Source organism: Podarcis melisellensis (genome assembly GCF_964234715.1).
Source record: "Podarcis melisellensis genome assembly, chromosome: 17".
NCBI lineage: Eukaryota > Metazoa > Chordata > Lepidosauria > Squamata > Lacertidae > Podarcis > Podarcis melisellensis.
In genome coordinates this window covers 36,013,443-36,036,002 of record NC_138534.1, presented here as the reverse complement: position 1 = coordinate 36,036,002, position 22,560 = coordinate 36,013,443, and the positions used below count along the sequence as shown (strand labels likewise).

Genomic DNA, 22,560 nt, shown 5'->3' with positions numbered 1-22,560 from the left:
TCTGACTTTATTAATTAATGAACCTTTCATTATTTACTGGAAGGTCCATTACGACCCTACAAGCCTGGAGAGAAATTTGTTCCTATGTTGCATCTGCTTGGTTTCTTATTTTTAACAATGAAAAGGAAAGTTGCTGCTCGGAATTGCAATGCTGTTGAGTGTTGACATGGTCGTCATGACAATGCAGTTTCAAATGGAACCAACTCTTTGTGATGGAGGCTGCAACATTCTAATGTTGCTCTTTTACTGTCTGGGATTAGACTGTTGGCAGAAGCCTCTTTGGGTTACTCCTGATGGTGGATCCTGCTGGTGCCAACTTTCGCCCTTGTTTGCCTGTGACTGAATCAACACTACTGTCACAGCAGCTAAGAAAGAGTTCAGAGTAAGTGTTGGTCACCAAGCCACACACAGGGTGTTTGTTTTAAGTGGGGAGGAATAGACCAGTGGAGTTTAATGTTTGTTGGTTTAGGCTTTGAGGCTCTTAGTTCATCCTGGCCCCTTTGGTACGGCCCAGGTGAGGAGCGCTAACCTCCCCTGGTCCCTCTCTCCCCATGACCTTAAATGGATTTCTGCTCTTCCATCTCCTTTGCAGTATGTTGAAAAGGAACGTCCATTCTTCCGCATTTTGGCATTGATGGAAAATTCTATATTTTATTCATTTTCATCTGTAGAAATAATTTTATGGTGCCTTTTAAGGCATGTTGTTGTTGTTTAGTTGTTTAGTCGTGTCCGACTCTTCGTGACCCCATGGACCAGAGAACGCCAGGCACCTCTGTCCTCCACTGCCTCCCGCAGTTTGGTCAGACTCATGCTGGTAACCTCGAAAACACTATCCAACCATCTCGTCCTCTGTTGCCCCCTTCTCCTTGTGCCCTCCATCTTTCCCAACATCAGGGTCTTCTCCAGGGAGTCTTCTCTTCTCATGAGGTGGCCAAAGTACTGGAGGGAGCCTCAGCTTCACAATCTGTCCTTCCAGTGAGCACTCAGGGTTGATTTCCTTCAGTATGGAGAGGTTTGATCTTCTTGCAGTCCATGGGACTCTCAAAAGTCTCCTCCAGCACCATAATTCAAAAGCATCAATTCTTCGGCGATCAGCCTTCTTTATGGTCCAGCTCTCGTTTCCATACATCACTACTGGGAAAACCATAGCTTTAACTATACGAACCTTTGTTGGTAAGGTGATGTCTCTACTTCTCAAGATGCTGTCTAGGCCTGTCATTGCCCTTCTCCCAAGAAGCAGGCGTCTTTTAATTTCGTGACTGCTGTCACCATCTGCAGTGATCATTAAGCCCAAGAAAGTAAAATCTCTCACTACCTCCATTTCTTCCCCGTCTATTTGCCAGGAGGTGATGGGACCAGTGGCCATGATCTTCGTTTTTTTGATGTTGAGCTTCAGACCATATTTTGCGCTCTCCTCTTTCACCCTCATTAAAAGGTTCTTTAATTCCTCCTCACTTTCTGCCATCAAGGTTGTGTCATTTTAAGGCATAGCCTTCCCAAAGTGGCTCACACAAGATGAGCATAAACTAAAAAAAAAAAAAAAAATTAAGAACAGTCCCTATGGATAGCCTTAGCCTCCACATATATTTATTCCCCTTTTAAACCATCCAACTTGGCAAACACCACTCCATCTTGTGACAGTGAATTCTACAGTTTAACCCATTTAACAGTTTAATTCTACAGTTTACTCAGGGCCAGCCCAAGACACTGTGGCACCTGAGGTGAACCCCAAAATGCCTCCCATCCCCCCTGACCGACAAGGAAGAGTAAGTGAAGATCTACATCAGTAATATGGGGGAAATAAAGATCTACATCTGAATTGGTTACCCCTGTGGATTCTGCCACCTGAGGAGGTCGCCTCATCTTGCCTCATGAGTGAGCTGGCCCTGTATACACTATGGGATGAAGTATTTCCTGATTTCCCCAGCATTCAGGTTCAGCAGATGATCCTAGGTCCTAGTACAGTTTTGAGAAAGAAACTTCTCCTTATCCACTTCCTTCATACCAAGCACAATCCAATTCATTCACATCTATCATGTCACAATGTATTTCCCTTTCTCCTAAACTAAAAAGCCCAAAACACTGTAATGTTTCCTTACAGGGGAGCTTCTCCAGCCCCTTAATCATTTTAACTGCCCCTTTTCAAGCTCGACAATCTCTTTTTTCCAAGCCAGGCAGCCAGAACTGGACACAGCACTCCAAGTGCGGTCACATTTCTATAAAAGCATCATGATATTGGAAGTTTTCTGTTCCATCTGTTTCCAAATGACCCCCAATATGAAATCCACCTCCCTTCCCCACAGCTACTCCAGTACTTTGAACTGAATGTAGTCAGTGCCTACACCATAAAATCATTTCCCAACAAGTATTTCGGGTGACTTATTAAGTGAGTATTGATGTAAAGAGAGTGATTTGAGAAGTGCAAATACCGTGCTAACGAAAAAGGACCAGAGACAGGCAATCGCAGTTAAAACAAATCCTTCCAATCATACATTTTAAAATTTATATTCTCTACAGAGAGCAAGTGATTGAGCCAAGAAGACAGCTCCCTCTCACTAACCAGAAATAAGGGAGCAGCACCCCAGGCCATAATTAAAACTTCAAATTAGAGAATGATAATTCATTAATGGTATTGTAAAAGAGAACATGAATACAACAATGGTCTTAAAGTATGCTGGGCTCACCTGCTGTAAAAGAAATGGGGTCAGGCAATAAAATGCATTAGTATACTCCTTTAACTATATACCATTAAAGAGCTGAGCCTGATTTAGATCACAGAAAGGTTCTTTATCCTGAAATGTATTTTACTGCAAAGCAACGGTTGCGTTCCACTAAGTATGATTTAATACAGCCCTCAAAAAAAATCAATATAAAGCCTTTGTTCATACACATCTCGGGCTGTTACCTCTTATGCGTGTCAGGTAATCAAGCATAGAATCGCAGGCAGGAGGGCTTTGGGTAAGCATCCACGCTTACTTTATTTGAAATATTTATATACCACCCTTCAGTGGTACTGGTTCCAGGAGAGCTCACACAATTAGAGTATCAAAACAATAAAAGAGAGTTTGGACAGGCATGAAGTCCAATGGTCAGAAAGACACCTGCACATGTACGAGAATTCTAGGAGATTCAAATATTGCCCAGTAACTGAACAGATCTAACTGTAATTAAATATCCCTGGAAAGAATTAGCAAATTAATTGAGCGATGAGGGGAAGGATAGAACAGACCAGCCAAAGTTGTACCATGCCACTGCTTGAATTACGCCTTTTATCACATCTTTTAAAGGGGGAAAGTGTCCCTTTAGGTTGCGAGGAAGAAGAAAAAGCAAAGCCAGTTGCAAGCTGCATTGTTTGATGCCTCTGCAAACAATTAATTATCACAGCCAAGTACATAAAACTACAGATTTGTATTAATTTTGTAATCGGTGACTTTATTTCTTTATTTATTTTGGTAAATCTCTCTGATAGTGCTACATCACTCCAGAAGTGTTCAGTTTCTGAAGAAGTCCAGTAATAATACGTAGTTTACATGTGGTACAAGACAGAGAACAACTCCTGCAACCACTGATGTCATTGACACGTATTACACCGTGTTGTAAAATACATGATGGGGCGGAAACGACCCTTGTATCAGTGGCTTGGACATTGCAATGCTGGAAAAGAGTACATTTCCCTGCAGCTTAGATGTTGGACTGGGGAAGAAAGTTTCGATTCCATGGAATGCCAGAGGGCTAAGTGGTTTTTTTTTTTGTCTTGTCTTCTGTCTATGAAAGTTCACAGCACAGTAAAATATGCTATTAAGATCCTTGAGAACTGATAGATTTGCTGCCAAAGGTATTTGGAATGTGCACAATAAAACTGTTTATAAAGGCAGTTAAAAATATAGTGCTGCAAATTTGTTAATCAGATGGAGCACAATACTGAAGGCTTGCAGACCTGTACAAACATCTGGGGAAGTTTGGTTCAGAAAATGAACAGTAGTCTACTGCCACCAGCTGGTCTGTATGTAAAAAATGCTGGTAAAATACTCCCTTCGAGGAATAAAATAAGCACAGCAACGTTCAGAGAAAAGTGATCCACACCACTAAAACTTATTTTTCCATTAGGCTAGGATGTATAAAATACTACCTTGCTTTCTCCATGTTTGTTGTGGAATACCACAAGCACATTTCCCTCGTGAGAGTTTTGGATGATCCAAGGAAGCTAAATCCAACTACTTGTGCTTTTAAATAGTTAATCGAAATTATGCAAATCCCAGTTTTCTCCCTTTGGAAAAAAATGCTCATTTTCAGAGCTGCTCAGCTGCTGTTTGTCCATTTTAACACACGCACACACACACACAAAAAAAACTTATGGAAAGTGTTATGTACTGAGTTGAATAGGATCCAAACTGCAGCAGTCTGATTGGTCCTAGAACAATAGGATCCAAAAGGCAGCAGTCTGATTGGTCCTAGAACAATAGGATCCAAAAGGCAGCAGCCTGATTGGTCCTAGAACAATCGGATCCAAAAGGCAGCAGTCTGATTGGTCCTAGAACAATGCAGCAGTTGGCAGGAAGCACCCAATCATGCTCCAGATAGAAGTGAATCCACAAGCTGATTGGCTTACAGTAGAATTCCGGAATTAGCCAATCATGTGCAGCCATTGTGTAAATAATGTATATAAAGCAGATACTTTGAGGGGACTTTCATTCATTCCTCCTCACCACTATGAGCTGAATAAAGAGCATGAAATCACTTTGCGACTCTGAGTGTATTTCAGAAAGCATTCAGTTTTACCAGAGCAATGAGCAGGGGAGAGTAAGAGCAACAGCCAAAGGCATTAGAGAAACTGACAACGAGTTCCTCTGAGTCTGACAATTGCAACATAATACAGGGCAAGGGGGCGATTAGGGAAATTTGCAGTGCTGAAAACTAGTTTTCGTCACCACACTTCTTTAGAGGGAGGGGTCAGACCAAAAAATAAAATGCAACACTAGATTTGATCATAAGTTGCAGTTATTTCAGTGCTTAAAAACATCCTAGGGATAAGTCTTCACAAATATTCAGCCACTTGACAAACTAATCAAAGCAGCTGTGGGCGTCTCTGCTTCTCCTACACTTAGGAAGAAATCCCGCAAAATTTACCCAGGCTTGTTTAGTAAGCAATCAGTTAGAAATACGATCCACGTAGGATTCAGCGCTTTAAACATATTTTACTTTCTTTCTCCTACTGAAATAAGAAGCAACCTTGCACGACCATTAACTTTGGCCAGGAGGCGTTTTCTCCCCGTTACTAAATTCGGTTCGCTAAGGAAAGCTTCTGTTTTACAAGAAACTCAAGGGACGCCCAAAACCACATCACTAAATAAACTAAAAACCGACTCTCTCTAAAAAAAACACACCCCCACGGAACACCCATCATGGCGGACCAACGGCCGACATTCCCCCATCTTTTTGCGTTTTCCTGACCTTCCTCCCATGGGCCCTTTCGGCCAGGCCCGCCTTTTCCGGCCAGAACGCCGCGTTTGTTTGGATGGAGGGCGGAAGTGCTGGCGCCGTCCGGGAATTTTAAATCCTTGGCTGCCTCCGGGACGCCGTTGCTCTCGGCTCGGATGCCATAGGCGGCTGAGGGGGTTTGTGGCTGCTGTGATTTTAACCTGGTAAGTAATGCGAGCTAAGTCGCTATTTAGCTCCAGGGGCCTTTTCCCGCAGGCTTCGATAAAAGGTGAGCCGGCAGACAGACCTTCGTTTACCTGCTAGTGAGGGAAATTAAAATTTATTATTTTTTTAAAAAAATAATGATTTAAAAAAGCGAATTAAAAAATAATAAAAAAGTGAGGGGAAAATATCGTATTTTATTGACGCGCGTTTTAACCCAAAACGCTCAGCGAGTCAGTGCCTCTGGCTGTTTACCAGATGGACCCCTGCATTGCAAGGGGTTATTGTTGTTGTTATTATTACCAGTGATTCCCCCCCCCCAATAAAATGTTTAGGGGCACTCTCATTTTGACTCAAGAAAATCACCATTTTATAGTTCGAATCGGGGAAAATAAATACAGCAAAAGGACAAAGATTCACAAAATGTTTAGGGGTATGCGTACCCACCGGAAAAAAGCACTGATTGCTACTGTGTGTGTGTGTGTGTGTGTGTGTGTGTGTGTGTATATATATATATTTGCTTTCGTAGATTTTCACGGGTACAGGAATGCAGGTTTTGGTGTCCTCGGGTGTCTTCCCGTGTAAAAGTTGGGGTGTCTAGGCGACGTTTCGACGAGGTCTCACTCGTCATCTTCAGGCTGGTGCTTTCGGCTTCTTGTTACTGGAACAGAGCAGGATCTCAGTGTTTGAGTTCCTATAAATACTGTTGAGGGGGTGTGGTGTATAGCCTCCAATGTTCTGGGCAGAGAGGAAGTTCCCAGGCTAGTGTGCCTTTTCTTCTTTTGTTCCTTAATTACTTGAGGGATATCTTGAGTGATTTCTTGAGTGATATCCTGAGTACCACTTAGGTGGGTCATTAGGTGTGGATTAGTTGCTAAAGTCTTTGTGTCTTGACCTCTTGAACTTTGTGAAGAGTTTTTCTGAGAAGATGGCTGTACTGCACTTAGTTGTGCTCTGGCTTGGCTTCGTGTATAGGGGCGAGCTGTGGTTTTGTGGCCTGTGTCAGCCAGATCTGTGTAGGGATTGCAGGGGGGTGCAGCATCCGGAGGTGCCACCATGGTTTGGCTACTGGATGGTGTCTGTAATTTATCTGTGGAGAGGGTCTGGGTTTGGGTCTGGTATGGTTGATTGGTGATAGCGTTCTGTGTGCCTCTGGATCTGGTGTCAGTTTTTGTGGGGAGGGCTAATTTCCAGATGTCTGGCAAGCGGGATGTGTCGTCACGCTTGTTCATGTTGTGAGGGTGTTTCTCTATCTCGATGGCTTCCATGATTATTCTCTTGTGGTGATGTTCCATGTTAAAGAGCAATTTGGAATCTGCAAAATTAATTTCGTGTCCTGTTTCTTTCATGTGTTGGAAAAGAGAGGAAGTTTTTTCTTCTTTTTTGACGGCATTCTTGTGTTCTGCGATACGTGCATTTATTCGTCTGTTTGTTTGTCCAATGTACGTGGCTGGGCAGACTTTGCAGGGTATTTCATAGACCCCTTGGTCTATGCTAAGAATCATCCCCAGAGAAAAATCATCCAGATGCCCCAAACTCTACGGCCTCCCCAAGATACACAAAGAAGGAACACCACTCAGACCAATAGTCAGCTCCATAGGCTCACCTCTACAAAATCTCGCTAAATTTCTCGCCAAGCAACTTCAGCCCTATGCAGAATCCATCTCTTCACACGTTCCAAACTCCTTCCAGTTCATAGAAACAATAAAGAAGCAAAACCTACATCCTAATGACCTACTTGTGAGCTTCGATGTTGTATCTCTCTTCACACAAGTGCCCATTAATGAAGCCTTGACAGCCATTCAAAACAAATACAATCCCCCCGAATACATCTTGGACCTGACCAACCACTGCCTAACCAACACGTACTTCATCCACAATGGACAAAGATACAAACAGATAGAAGGAGCACCTATGGGATCACCCCTCTCACCGGTCATCGCAAACCTGTACATGGAACACTTTGAAACCAATGCTTTAGACAAGTCAGAACACAAACCCAAACTTTGGCTCAGATATGTTGACGACACCTTTGTAATTTGGCCACACGGGAAGGAAAAACTGGATAGCTTCCTCACACATCTCAACAGCCTACACCCCAAAATACAATTCACTATGGAAATAGAAGCCAACAACCAACTTCCCTTCCTTGACGTCCTAATCTACAAAAAACCTGATGGCTCCCTAGGACACACTATCTACCGGAAAAAAACACACACCAACCGCTACTTACATGCACAATCACACCACCACCCTGCACAAATAAACTCCGTAGCCAAGACTCTCATCTCCAGAACCAAACGCCTGGCTGACAAAGACCACTTGACAACTGAGTTACAGAATCTCTCAAATGTGTTAATTGCCAATGGATACCAGCAAAACAGGGTTACGAAGCTAATCCAAAAAGAAACACCCCCCAAAAACCAAGACACAGAAGAAAACAATGGCATGGCCCTCCTTCCTTATATCAAGGGCACTACAGATAAAATTAGCAAAATCCTCCATAAACACAATATCAAAACAGCCTTTTGCACCAACCAAAAAATAGCCAATATCCTCAGAAACCCCAAGGATAAAATCCAGTTGGAAAACCAAGGGGTCTATGAAATACCCTGCAAAGTCTGCCCAGCCACGTACATTGGACAAACAAACAGACGAATAAATGCACGTATCGCAGAACACAAGAATGCCGTCAAAAAAGAAGAAAAAACTTCCTCTCTTTTCCAACACATGAAAGAAACAGGACACGAAATTAATTTTGCAGATTCCAAATTGCTCTTTAACATGGAACATCACCACAAGAGAATAATCATGGAAGCCATCGAGATAGAGAAACACCCTCACAACATGAACAAGCGTGACGACACATCCCGCTTGCCAGACATCTGGAAATTAGCCCTCCCCACAAAAACTGACACCAGATCCAGAGGCACACAGAACGCCATCACCAATCAACCACACCAGACCCAAACCCAGACCCTCTCCACAGATAAATTACAGACACCATCCAGTAGCCAAACCATGGTGGCACCTCCGGATGCTGCACCCCCCTGCAATCCCTACACAGATCTGGCTGACACAGGCCACAAAACCACAGCTCGCCCCTATACACGAAGCCAAGCCAGAGCACAACTAAGTGCAGTACAGCCATCTTCTCAGAAAAACTCTTCACAAAGTTCAAGAGGTCAAGACACAAAGACTTTAGCAACTAATCCACACCTAATGACCCACCTAAGTGGTACTCAGGATATCACTCAAGAAATCACTCAAGATATCCCTCAAGTAATTAAGGAACAAAAGAAGAAAAGGCACACTAGCCTGGGAACTTCCTCTCTGCCCAGAACATTGGAGGCTATACACCACACCCCCTCAACAGTATTTATAGGAACTCAAACACTGAGATCCTGCTCTGTTCCAGTAACAAGAAGCCGAAAGCACCAGCCTGAAGATGACGAGTGAGACCTCGTCGAAACGTCGCCTAGACACCCCAACTTTTACACGGGAAGACACCCGAGGACACCAAAACCTGCATATATATATATATATACACACACCGTATATGTGTGTGTATGTATATGTATATATGTATATTTGCTTTCGTAGATTTTCACGGGTACAGGAATGCAGGTTTTGGTGTCCTCGGGTGTCTTCCCGTGTAAAAGTTGGGGTGTCTAGGCGACGTTTCGACGAGGTCTCACTCGTCATCTTCAGGCTGGTGCTTTCAGCCGAAAGCACCAGCCTGAAGATGACGAGTGAGACCTCGTCGAAACGTCGCCTAGACACCCCAACTTTTACACGGGAAGACACCCGAGGACACCAAAACCTGCATATATGTATATATATATATATGTGTATATATATATATATATATACACACACACACACCTTTTCCCCTGACAGGAACTCACCTTTTTATTACATTTATCTACAATGGTACCTTGGGTTAAGAACTTAATCCGTTCTGGAGGTCCGTTCTTAACTTGAAGTACCACTTTAGCTAATGGGGTCTCCTGCTGCTGCCGCCGCAAAGTTCTTAACCTGAGGTATATATTTCTGGGTTGGTGGAGTCTGTAACCTGAAGCATCTGTAACCTGAGGTTACAGCACTGTACCACCTTTATCTTTCAAAGATCTCAAAGTGGTGTACGTGGTTCTCCCCATTTTGTCCTCAACAAGAACCCCATGAGGTAGGTCATTTCTAAGAGATGGTGACTGGCCCAAGGCTTCAAGGCAGACTACAGAAGAAACAGGAACAACTAATGAGGCATATGGCAGGACAGTGCCTACAGTTTACAGCAGTTTGGTGTGTTGTTGCCCCCCCCCCTTGAGTTTTTTTTTTATTATTCATTTCATTTCTATAACGCCTTATATTTAAAGGGGGGAGATCTCAGAATAGTTTACAACACATTAAAACATTAAATGAAACAATCCAGAATAGAACAGATTCCACGCTTCAAGGGAAATATTTCAGATCCTTCTCTAAGTGACATTTTCTTTCTCCATATTTATTTACCTTCTTAATTTATATAGCTGCCCCATAGCAGAAGTGCTCTAGGAAGCCAGTGTGGTGTAGTGGTTAGAGTGTTGGACTAGGACCTGGGAGATCAGGGTTCAAATCCCCACTCAATCATGGAGCTCACATCACAAGAACATGTGATGTCATTGTTAAAACAGCTGCACTGGGTGCTTATCTGCTACTGAGCTAGGTTCATGGTTTTTGTATTTATTTACGAAGCCCTGAACAACTTGAATCCAGGATACCTTGGGGATTGCCTGAACCCTTATATTCCTGCTTGGTCACTGATATCATCTGCAGGAGTATCTTTGATCGTTCCCAAAATTGGTGAAATTCCATTGCTTCTAAGGAGCCAGTGTAAAATATGGGCTATAAAATATTGGCGACTCAGATCTTCAATTAGATGATGCTTTTTATGCTCTCTGTGCAAGCTTGTAGAGAAATGTAAAGTATGAGTCTCAAAGAAGCAGAAAGCAATTGAACATGAATTCTTGTATCTGTACAGTGGTACCTCGGGATGCGAACGGGATCCGTTCCGGAGCCCCGTTCGCATCCTGAACAGAATGTAAGACGCGTCTGCGCATGCACGGGTCATGTTTTACCGCTTCCGCGCATGCGCGTGACATCATTTTTGACTGCGCGAGCGGCGAAACCCACAAGTAATGCGCTCCGTTACTTCAGGGTCACCGCGGAGTGCAACCCGAAAATACTTATCCTGAAGCGTATTTATCCCGAGGTATGACTGTATTGGGGATTTAATTGTGAGATCTGGGGTTCAAGAATCTGTGCAGGGACAGGGAGTGAGATCACACCCTTTTACACGTTGATCTGTATGTGTATGTGCAGGTTTGCTGTATGTGAATGCAGGGTAGAGATCATTTGGGTGGGGGAGACTAGACATAAATGCCAAGGACAGCGATAGCACATGTGATCCTGCTTCTCCCCATTCCTATGATGCCTTCATTTGGCTTGTGCATATCACTTATAGGGGGTGAAATAGATTAGGCCAAATATGTGCCATTTGTATCCCCCTTTGATGAGAGGTAGGAGATAGGAAGGTACATTTATCCTCTGTATCACTCGTTCAGCATTTAGAGGTTGGCAGCACTGTTGGAAGAAATGGATCAGGCAATACAGATGACCTTCCTTGGAAGGCAGACAAAAACTGTTGCAGCCTAATGTAAACAATGCGAAACTAGCATGCCATTCTTACTTCGCTTTTCTGAGTATAATCAATTCAAAGATGTAGATATCTGGCTCATAGTGTGGGATATTCAGGCTGTGGTGTGCTGGAGGAGTGAGGCTTGGTGATGGTGACCAAGGGTATATTGTGATGTCACTGGGAAATGAGCAGGACTATGCCTTATGACAGGGGTGGTCTAACAAGGAGTAGGGCTCTCCAGATGTGTTGGACTACAACTCCCATCAACCCCAGCCAGCATAGTCAATGGCTGGGGATGGTGGGAGTTATAGTTCGTCCACAGCTGGAGGGCACTACATTAATTACCCCACCTAATGAGCTAGTTTTGCCCATTTCAAGCAGGCAGTATTGCCTGCTGTGCTGACTTTGATTTGACAGATCAAGAAGAGATTTGACAGGGAGGTCTGGTCCAGCCAAGAAGACCCAGAGGCCTTGTTTCCATCCCCACCGGTAATCACCTGGTTTTCCCTTCTTCTCCCCTGCCCCCACCCTGCCACTTCTTTTTTTAGTGATGAGTTTTCACAAAGATTGACTAAAGTATTTATTAGGTATATCTTGCATGTTTTGTTTTTTTTAAAAAACCATAATGTGTTAGTAATATATTCAAGTATTTAAAAGTGCTTGTAGAATTTACCCTAAAGTCAGTTTAGATGAAAGGTATAGTTCTTATTTCTTTTTTAAAAAAATTAAAAATATAAATAAGTAAGTGTTTATTTTGTACTTACAGTGTTTTGCTGCTGTGACCTTTTTGGCATCAGTGGCATCAGTGGTCACTTTTCTGTTCTCTCAGGTGCCTAAAGGAGAAAGTCTTGCCTCTCAGCATGGCTATGGATGACTATGAGGAGCTACTCAAGTATTATGAACTACACGAAACTGTTGGTACAGGTATGCTCCTTGATGATTTCAAATAAAAGCTGCTCTAAATAAAGAGCTATGAAAACGTAGCTTGCTTTATAGATTTGTTTTGTCAAAAAGCAGGGGAATCCCCCAAAGTAGCTCACAACATGAATGAAATGAGAAACAATTTAGATGATTGTTAAAGGGAGGTAGTATTTAATATTGCTTTTCCTTTCAGATTTACTGCAACATCTAAGCATGCTTTTGCAGAAGTCAGTCCCACTAGTTTGATGCGGTGAGCAACCCAATAAATGCATTTGGGACTGTACTCTCGGTTAAGAGCTGTAAGAGGAGCTTCCAGCCTCAATGTGGACAGTGTGAAGCAGCAGAGGGGATGGAGGGACTGTTAAAGTATACAAGATATAAATATATGTTAACTCAGAAGCATCTAGTGCTTAGGCTGGATGTTACAGTTGAAGATAAGGGGTTAAGCCAAAGGTTTCACAGGGTTTTGAGGCAGAAGTACAAAGAACAGAGATGGTACCATGTAGGGATATAGATCTTTAACAAGGAGTTGATCACTAGTGTTAAATCTGTAGCCTTGCCTTTTTTCTTTCCTTACTGTAGGTGGTTTTGCAAAGGTTAAACTGGCTCGTCACCTACTTACTGGAGAACAGGTTGCAATAAAAATAATGGACAAACTGTCTCTGGGGGTGAGTGACTTTCTTGCTGGGAAAGGATGGGTTTCCTTTGTACAAATAAGGTTCTAATCGTACAACTTGTTAATGTGAAACTGCACATTTGTGGCCATAAGGGAATTCAGATTTCAAGCTCTGCATCAAAACTTCTGGAACTATGTTGAGCTCTGTTAGCACTGCCTGGACAGTGCGTTTCCATAACTGGACCTTAAAGTGGCATTTAATTGTTGCTTTTAAAATACAATCGCATAAGCATGATCTAACAGGATGGGATGGGGGAAATGTAGAGGAAGTTTCTCTATTGTGGCATGCCATTATCTGGAAATCCCACAAACCTTTCATCTCTTAGGATGATTTGCCTCGCGTCAAAACAGAAATCGAAGCCATGAAGAGCTTAAGCCACCAGAACATTTGTCGGTTATACCAGGTGATTGAGACACCAAAGAAGATATTCATGATTCTAGAGGTAAGATTTGAAACCTCATTCTGCTTTTTAAAATACTTGCTGCTTAAGGCTAAAATGTTTCAGGAGCCTGAAATAGTCCCTGTCAGTCACTATTGGCATCTTTTTAGGATTTTTCTCTTGGTCCTTCACAGTGGGAGCCATTTGGTATGTTGTCATTTGGGGCAGAACTTTTACCTCTTACTCCTTGAAATCTTAATGTTGTCTGATTAAGTCATTGAGGGTCTCCTGTTCCAAGCTGTTGGCCTAAGGAGTGGTGGCAGCTATACAACCTAATAGGGTTAGTTTGCAACTGGTCTTTTGGCACTGTTCAAACCAGCAAGAATGCTGGCCCAGAGTTTTGTGTCAGGTTCTTGGAAGGCCCCTCTTCTCTGTCACTTGTCTAGGGAGGGGATCAAGTGCCTGTAGTCTTGGGGACATAGCAGGATGGGGACAAAAAGTGTCTCATCATGCCGCCTTGTATTTTGGTAGCAACCTGCATCCATGTAAGCTCCAAGCAAAACCCTCTTCCATCATGTAAATACAAGCAGCCTTTTCTCCTTGCCTATTATCATATGCCCTTTTAAAATGTAGTTTTTTTGTGTGTGGGGGGGTGTTATTGGGTTGTTGTTTTTATTTTGATTATATATTTTGTGGTTTTATATTTTGATTTTGTTCTGTGAACCGCCCTGAGACCTCCAGGTATAGGGCGGTATATAATTCAATAAATAAATAATATGAAAACTTCAGTCATTGAGTTCTAGAATCAGGCATAATAGAATATTTCCTCTCTAAACCTGCATTCTGCAAAGTGGCTCTAGTAATAATTATTCATGCTGCTTTATTTATATTGTCACATCTCATGTATAATATCAAGATGGTGTACAACAATAGATATAAACACAAGAAAACATAAAATGCCATAAAGGCAATACAAAATGATATTGCACTAAAAGTGCCCAGAGTGGTGCTCTACCAAATACAGAAACGTGGATTTGTTAGCCTGTTTGACTGCACAACATAGCATTTTAAAAATACAAACAAAAATTCTTTTCCTGTGTGGAGAAAAGGCAAGCAGTTGACATTAGGAAGGAGTTAAATGTACAGGAGAAAGAGGAGCAGGAAGGCATTGAGTGACTAAAACTAAGTACAGAAGACACATTCCTCACTGGGTCTCAGCTGTGGGGAGGGTGGGGGTGCAACTAGGATCCCCACAGGCTGCATCCTGCAGCTTTGTGAGCCTCTAAAAGACCTTCCCAAATGCTAATTAAGGATTCTGTGCCCTTTTTGTAAGAAGCATACTTCCTCATTGTATATATTTTTCATATAAATGCTTTGGTGTCATGCACACTCACACTGGTCTCTTGCCCTTCAATAATCTTCTTGTGGTATATTCAGGATGTGTGTACCACACTTATGCATGCCACTGATAGGATTCTCCCAGAAATGTGTTCCTTACCTGTGGAGCCCTTGCTGACCTCTATTCCAGAAGCTGCTACTCTGTGGTGGGTTGCACTGTGCTAGGACTGGAGTGTTAGGATATTTCCGTTCCTTCTTAAAAAGGGAACAGGCTGTTGTGTGTCACATGCCTGCGTACTTGCTGCTCACTGGGAGTTTCCGTTTTGTATATAACTTTTGTTCTGACATGGATGCGAGCAGTCATGTTTTTCCTTTGTTCTGACCAACGTTGAATAAAGCTGTAAATATGCTCTCCTGGGTGAATCTTCCGTTGTGGAAACTCTGCGAAAAGGGCGTGCATGAGTCTTGGAATGCGTCTGAGACTTGTGTCGCTAATTGACTGATGCTGTTCCAACGGGAGACTGGAGATCGTCCGGAGACGACACTGGGTGCCCGATGGCCTTTGTCTCCCTGGCAGTATCCCAACATGGAGAACACAGGAACTGCCTGGAAATATAGACATTGGCCTTCTGCATATTAAACTCCCAAGGGATCAACAGAAGGATAGGAACTTGCCCTTTTCTTAAATGATTTGGTATCTTTGACAGCTTCCCGGTTTCTAGATCCTGACAGTTTTTATCAGCCTGTTTTGTTGGCTTCAAGTTTAGCCAGTGCCTCTTAAACACTGTTGCCCTCTGCTTTCACTACAGTACTGCCCTGGCGGTGAGCTGTTTGATTACATCATTGCTAAGGATCGCTTAGCAGAAGAGGAAGCGCGCATCTTTTTCCGCCAGATTGTAGCTGCCATTGCATACGTACACAGTCAGGGGTATGCTCACAGGGATCTTAAACCGGTAAGTGTGGAAGGTTGAAGCAGAGTTTCTTTGGGAATAAACTAGCTGTATGCCAGACTCCAAATAGTTTGCTAGGTTGGCTGCTCCTTCTGTTTTGCATGAAAGAAGCCCACAGCCAAAAAACCCAGTATCTGACATTCGGCCTCACTGCCATTATATCCACTGCTCTTTCCTTCTAGTCACACATTTGTGGTTGACATGTCACAGTGCTGTTGTGACGGTTGAAGCCACAGCTGGCAGAACTTCCATGCTGCAGCCTAGGCTCTGCACCTAGCGAGATGATGCTCCCTTGCCCATAATCTATGGTCCTCCAAGCTTTGCCTGCCCAACTGCTTCTGGCAAACAGTGCACTGTCTACTTTGTTTCACTTCCTTCAGCCACCATCCCTTAACTAAAACTTGGGAACTAGGCTTCTCCCTTTCCATAGAACATACAGCCCTTCCTTTCCTTTGATTAGCTTTTATTTGCCTTGGTTTCTACTTGCATCAGCTGCCAGCCAAACTGACATCTTTCTCATCCCTTATAGCTGCTGTATTGTGAACAGCTTAGTTCCCAGAGCATCTGAGCATTCTGTGCCTCTAATCCCACTCAGCATAATTAGTGTCGTAGAGATTTTAGTGCAAGCTCCATAAAGATTCCTTTTGATTTTCTTCCAGTTCTTTCTCTAGCTCGGTCTAACTAAGAGACCACCTGGTTTTGTTTTCTATGTATGTTTTTAGGGTTGGGAATTTGACTGGAGTTTGTTTTCTCCTCGTCAACCATTTACAGCATAAGGTTGCTGTGTAAATTTACTTGCTTCTAATGTGCGGGTGGCGCTGTGGGTTAAACCACAGAGCCTAGGACTTGCCGATCAGAAGGTCGGCAGTTCGAATCCCCGTGATGGGGTGAGCTCCCGTTGCTCGGTCCCTGCTGCTGCCAACCTAGCAGTTCGAAAGCACGTCAAAGTGCAAGTAGATAAATAGGTACTGCTCTGGTGGGAAGGTAAACGGTGTTTCCATGTGCTGCTCTGGTTTGCCAGAAGCGGCTTAGTCATGCTGGCCACATGACCCGGAAGCTGTACGCCGGCTCCCTTGGCCAGTAAAGCGAGATGAGCTTTACCCCAGAGTCAGTCACGACTGGACCTAACAGTCAGGGGTCCCTTTACCTTTACCTTTAATGTGCAATCTCTCTTGTCAGGAAAACTTGCTGATTGATGCCGAGCATAACCTGAAGCTGATCGACTTTGGTCTCTGTGCAAAACCATTGGTGAGTTTGTGCAAAGCAATGAACTCTGCCATTTTGCCAATGGCACTAGAAAACACGGGATGCTATTGCTGTCATCAAGGTGAGATGATTGCTGTTTCATCTCCAAACCAAACCATGTCAGAGGTTTCCTGTCTTTCCTTCCTGCTCCAGAGATGCATTCTGATTAAAGCTGGATTTAAATAGCTCTGCTCAGCCGTGGGCATGCTGAAGCCCAGCCATTCACTTGGTTCATACTGAAAGGTGTGATGTGATTTGGTTTGCGTTCAGATGACATGCTCCCCCATGATATATCCCGATTTATCTTCTTTCCTACATTGTGGCTCTTCCCAGTACAATACTGAAGCAATTCAAAACATGTAAATATCGCAGAATGTTGGGCTGCTGGCTTCAGCAGATTGTTGAATTTCTGTTGGTAAAGGATTGGAAACACAGGATCCTGAACACAAGCTTGTTATTAGACAGCTCTTTCTTTATTTAGCCCTATGTGTCCTAAATTGAATTTAAGTGGGTTTGAGTACTTTGGCAGGTTAAAACGGAACAGGGTTAGAAGCTGGTTAGGGTGTCCAGAGTTGCAGTTGGTAAACAAACTTAACTTCAGATATATAATGATTTAGAGCAGGCATCCCCAACCTGCGGACCTCCAGATGTTTTGGCCTACAACTCCCATGATCCCTAGCTAACAGGACCAGTGGTCAGGGATGATGGGAATTGTAGTCCAAAACATCTGGAGGGCCGAAGGTTGGGGATGCCTGACATAGTGGCTGAAAGGTGAAAGAGAAGAATGCAATAGTTTAACCCAGTGGTTTTCAACCAGTGTGCCGTGGCACCCTGGGGTGCCTTGAATGATAGTCAGGGGTGCTGCAGGCGGCACTGGCCTCTGTCCCTCTTTCCTTCCCTTCCTCCTCTGATGCCGTCTCATGTCTTTGCCTCCCAAAGGTCTGCACAGCTACACAGCAGCAGACGTGGCTACAAGCTCCCCAGGCGAATGGAGCCTCTGGGGCTGGCCGGGGGGTGTTTCCCAGGCCCCTATGCGGGAGTGTGAGGAGGCACCTCTCTTTGGGGCAGGGGGGGCAGCTCATAGACAAGGGGCGGCAGCTGATCCCAAGGAGAAGAGAGGAGGCTGAACAGCACAAGGGAAGGTGTTCAAAAAAAGGTGAGAGGCTGCCAGCTCTGCAGGCAAGGGGTGACATATCAGGGGTGCCACAGAAAGAATGTAGTTGGTCAAGGGATACTCGGAAAGGTTGGTTTAACACCATTGGGAACCGGGGAAGCAATCTGACTTTGCTTTTAACATCTTAGATATTTCGGGCTGACAATGCCCACTGTCAATTGCATCCATATCTAGGTTAAATGCAAAATGTGTCCTGTTGCAGATGTAGCTTACTATGTTGTTCTTGCTGTAGGGTGGTCTGGATTACCATCTAAGCACTTGCTGTGGAAGTCCAGCCTACGCAGCACCAGAGCTGATTCAGGGCAAAGCTTACATTGGCTCAGAGGTATTGTAGTAGATTCTTTAACATTTCTCGATATTGACTCTTGCATACACATTTTCTTTACGGAATGGCCGCTGCGTAAAATGTAACAAAGTCCGTTAACTTTCTGAAGCGGGAGCCATTTTAAAGGGGCATACATGACAACTGTGTATGTGGATAATATTGTTTTCAGGGTCTTCAAAGATGCGGTTGTAGTCTCTGGTCATCCCTTCAGTGCTGTTGCATCTTTTATTCCTCTTCTGCAATGTCTTCCTTTGTTACCTTATGGAGTAGGCAATGGGGGCATCCTCCAAATGGAACAGGAAAGCCTTCTTCCTGCCAGTCTTGAACCTTTTGTCTTAACACTCTACGAGCTGTGTGCTCTACCTCTCCTCTAATGGCATACATCACTGAAAGGCTAAATCTGTGGCAGTGTCCACACTTTTGTCTGGCCTTTGTTGTCAATGACTCAGTGGTGGGTTCTTAGAAATTTATGGGTGCTAGGGCCCAAGGGGCAGAGGCTTCTTTTTGACCTCACCCTGTTTTAAATTATGTGGTAGTCAATCCCCTACTTTGCTCCAAACTAATCTCCTCCCCATCTTGCAGCTAGGATGAGCATTATCCCTGCAATTACACTGTCCTTTTGGGGGACATTGAAAGCTGGAGATGAAGGCTGGGGCTTGTTGCTGAAATGCTTTGAAGGCACAGGACCACAGAAGGCAAACCTTTGTCTCTTGCTCACCCACCCACAAAGGAAACCTCTTGGAGCTGCAAGGGAGCTGGGGTTTGTTACTGTAGGGGGAGGGCTTTCTTGCAAGGTGTGCCACACAACTGCAGGGGTGATCACGGCTCCAGCTTCATGGTTGGGCAAGAGACTGGGGCTTGTTGTGCTCTCCAGAGTGCAGCAGTGCAACCTTTCTGGTGAATGTGGCCAGCAACACCCCAAGGGCTTGGGGACCTCAAGGGCTGGGCAGTTAACATCAAAAGTTATAGCCAGTACCTACCATAACTGTTCAGAGGTGACCATGACTTTGTTTATTATTGTGTATTAGGGCTGTGTGGGATGTTTGTGCACAAAGTGACCAACCTTAATATTTTTCTAACTTACCTGCTTGTCATCCCAGGCTGACATTTGGAGCATGGGAGTGCTTTTGTTTGCTCTGCTCTGTGGATTTCTACCCTTCGACGACGATAATGTTATGGTGCTCTACAAGAAAATAGTGGTATGTATTCTGGCATATGTCCTGTTTCCAACAGGGTTTGGGGGATTTACAGCAAGAAGCCCTTTCATAGCTCTTAAAACTTGTTCTCTTGATCTTGATGATTCTCATGGAAGCCTCAGGATGCTCTTTTGTGATGTTCCAGTGGCTTTTTTTAAAAGGCCCACCTTGGGATAATCTTGGCATTTAAATTCTGCCATGTTCTTTCTTCAATTCCCCCACCCCACCCAAACATTCTTGTAGACTGTTAGACACTATCGACTATCTTAGCAGAAAGGCACCCAGGCTCTTGTATTGCGTTTCTGTCAGCCTTTGAGGAAATCTCCTAAAAGTGCTCATTCATGGCAAGAGGCCAGGACAGCAGCTTTGGCATGCAGAAGCACTCATTCAGCTGTAAGCACCCACATGATTTAATCTGCCCAGAACAATTTCTTCTCTTGCACCTTAGTCAGGCGTGTAATTATTTTTATGCTGCATGCATTAGTCTTGGAGGTGTGCTGATTTTTTTCTCCCCATGTTGTGAAGTAGAGAAGGTACAGGCCTTCTGTAGCATCCTCCCCCCACATCCTGCCCCATTGCTTGCTAGGGGGCAGGGGGAGCATATTGGTGAGAAGGCACACTCTGTATTATCTGGCTCTAGATAGGGTAGTGCATTAAATCTCACTTGTGATAAATGTTCAGGTCAGCACCTAAGAAACCTGTGCAACTATAACTTGACACAGTGCCGATCAATTGGGCCTAATCATGCTTGGCTGTAAATCCAGCAGCGTGTCTGCAAAATGGCCCTAAGGTTTGGCCAATAGCCTGTGCTTAACTTGATCACAACTCTTAGTGCTGCCACTAGGCAGGGGGTTACCTCTTACTCTGCTCAACACCTGCAGCCTCAATGGCTACATGTTCTGCATGCAGAAGGTCCTAGGTGTTGTCCCAGAATCTCTGGTAGCAGATGAGAGGCGTCTGCTTTGAGACCCTGGAGAGTTGTTGCCGGTTAAAGTAGGCAGCACTGGGCTTGATGGTCTACAGGTTTGATTCTGTAGAAGGCAGTCTGAGTGTTTGTGCTGTGCTGGACTTGAGGGCTTCCTGATTTGGCCTTATAATGAAAGTAGGCTATTCTAAGGCCTGGGTTAGGTAGCCAGCTGCCTCTTGTAACTTGACTTGCAGCTAATATGTGAGCTAATACTAGATAAAGTTAGATTATGCAATGTACTGCTGCTCATACTATAGTTGTGTAATACATAAAAAAATTAAAAAATTCTCCAGTAGCACCTTAGAGACCGACTAAGTTTGTTCTTGGTATAAGCTTTCGTGTGCATGCACACGAAAGCTTATACCAAGAACAAACTTAGTTGTTCTCCATGGTACTACTGGAGAATTTTTTTATATATTTCGACTGCATCAGACCAACATGGCTACCTACCTGAATATAGTTGTGTAGGCACTTCTAGATTTCCTCTGAAACAAACTCCTATGTAACTAGCTTTTAGGGATGATCTGCAGTCAACATCTTCTAGTTGCGTGAGATTAAACATTTCACAGATTTCCCTTCCATGTGTTTTTCCTTTGAATCTAACTAGGTTTGTCTCTTCTAAACTGAAGGGTCCTAATTTAGCTTTTCCTCTACTGTAGAAGGCATTCTATGTCCTGACCTCATTTCTAGTCTTCTCTAGCTTTGGAGGAAAGACAACTCTCCTGCTCTGCTCAGTGTCAGTGATATGGCTACATATTAGCTTGTTAAATAAGGTGTGCCCTGTCCTTTGCATCCCTTAAGTTTGTTGGTGATTATTGTGTCTGCCCTTGGAATGTGGATGTTTTCCCAAGAGAAGATTCTCTGATCTTCAGTAATGAAGACCCAGACCTTTCCAATGAATAAACCCTTGGAGGCATTGCTTTAAAACAACGTACAATTACATGGTAATATAGTATATTTAAGGACAAAATGTAAAGATGCAGGCTTCGATAGAACTGAAAAGAGCTTTGGGGAAGCAATTGGTTGCATATCTCAGAATCAGGGTTCACAATACAGGAGAAGGTATGGAGGAAGGAAGTTAGCATCTGGGAGCCTGACCTGCCTTATGACTTTGTGGTGGGCATTGAATATAAACTGGGTGTAGGGAGGGAACTAACTTTAATAATAATCACACTTCACCCTAAGGTCCCAGGGTGGGGTGTAACAATTTTAAAGACAACAATAAAAACAGTTTTAAATAGAAAAAAATACAGTCACGAAAAGTAGGACAGGGTCCTGAAAATATATACATCAGCTGTCAAAGGCCAGGGTAAATAGGTGTGTCTTCAGCATTAGCTGAAAAATCTAAATGGAAACCCAGCCAGTAATCTAACCGCTGCATTTTGGACCAATTGAAGTTTCCGAGTATTCTTCACACAGTGCACAGTGCAATAATCAAATTTGGAAGTATAGGGGGAGCCCCTGGTAAATGAGCTCTGCATTGGTGTTCAGAAGCTCTGAAGAGGCAGGAAGAGACAACCCTCCTATTCCTCCCACTAAAGGCATCTTTACTGTTTTTCCAAAAGCAAGAAAGGGAAACTTGAGGCTCATATGATTCTGTTGAACTCCATCTCCCATCGGCACCAACCAGCATGGCCAGTAGCCAGGAATAATGGGAGTTGTAGTCCAGCAACTTCTGGAGGGCCACCATCCCTGCCAGGAAACTGGGTCTTAAAATCCTCACAGAGCTTGCTTCCAGTAAGCTTAAGATACCAGAGGCTATTGTAAAAAGTTTCTTTAAAAATAGATGGTTAGAGTAAAATGTATTATGCACACCAAATGACTAGGTGGGAGAAGGAAGGGGAAAGGCCCCCTAATGCCTGCAAACAAAGAGTGATTAAGATCTTTTTAAGATGTCCAGGTCTGTGGCTCAAAACTACAAGACACCTTGTGGATCTTGAGCCTTTGGATTGTCCTTCTGTCGCTTACCTGGTCATCAAGCAAAATCTATTTCCTTTATAAACCTAAGTTCTCAGGAACAGCTTTCAATAGTTTCCCATCTGCTCTTCAGTAGATGGATGAGTGCTGCCCA

General features: G+C 43.7%; 1 protein-coding gene across 3 annotated transcripts in view; it reads left to right on the top strand.

The window, feature by feature from the left end:
- Positions 1-289: 289 nt before the first annotated feature.
- Positions 290-22,560, top strand: part of MELK (maternal embryonic leucine zipper kinase) — a 39,032-nt gene continuing 16,761 nt past the window's right edge. The window contains exons 1-8 of one of the 3 annotated variants that reach the window (XM_081894104.1): positions 290-382; positions 12,147-12,241; positions 12,821-12,906; positions 13,241-13,357; positions 15,442-15,585; positions 16,762-16,830; positions 18,234-18,326; positions 19,427-19,525. In XM_081894104.1, coding sequence (XP_081750230.1) covers positions 294-382; positions 12,147-12,241; positions 12,821-12,906; positions 13,241-13,357; positions 15,442-15,585; positions 16,762-16,830; positions 18,234-18,326; positions 19,427-19,525 — 792 coding nt within the window. In that variant the 5' untranslated portion in view covers positions 290-293. Of the gene's footprint in view, positions 383-5,491; positions 5,643-11,528; positions 11,807-12,146; positions 12,242-12,820; positions 12,907-13,240; positions 13,358-15,441; positions 15,586-16,761; positions 16,831-18,233; positions 18,327-19,426; positions 19,526-22,560 lie in introns of those variants that run through there. The other 2 variants (XM_081894103.1, XM_081894105.1) reach the window with 2 other exon arrangements.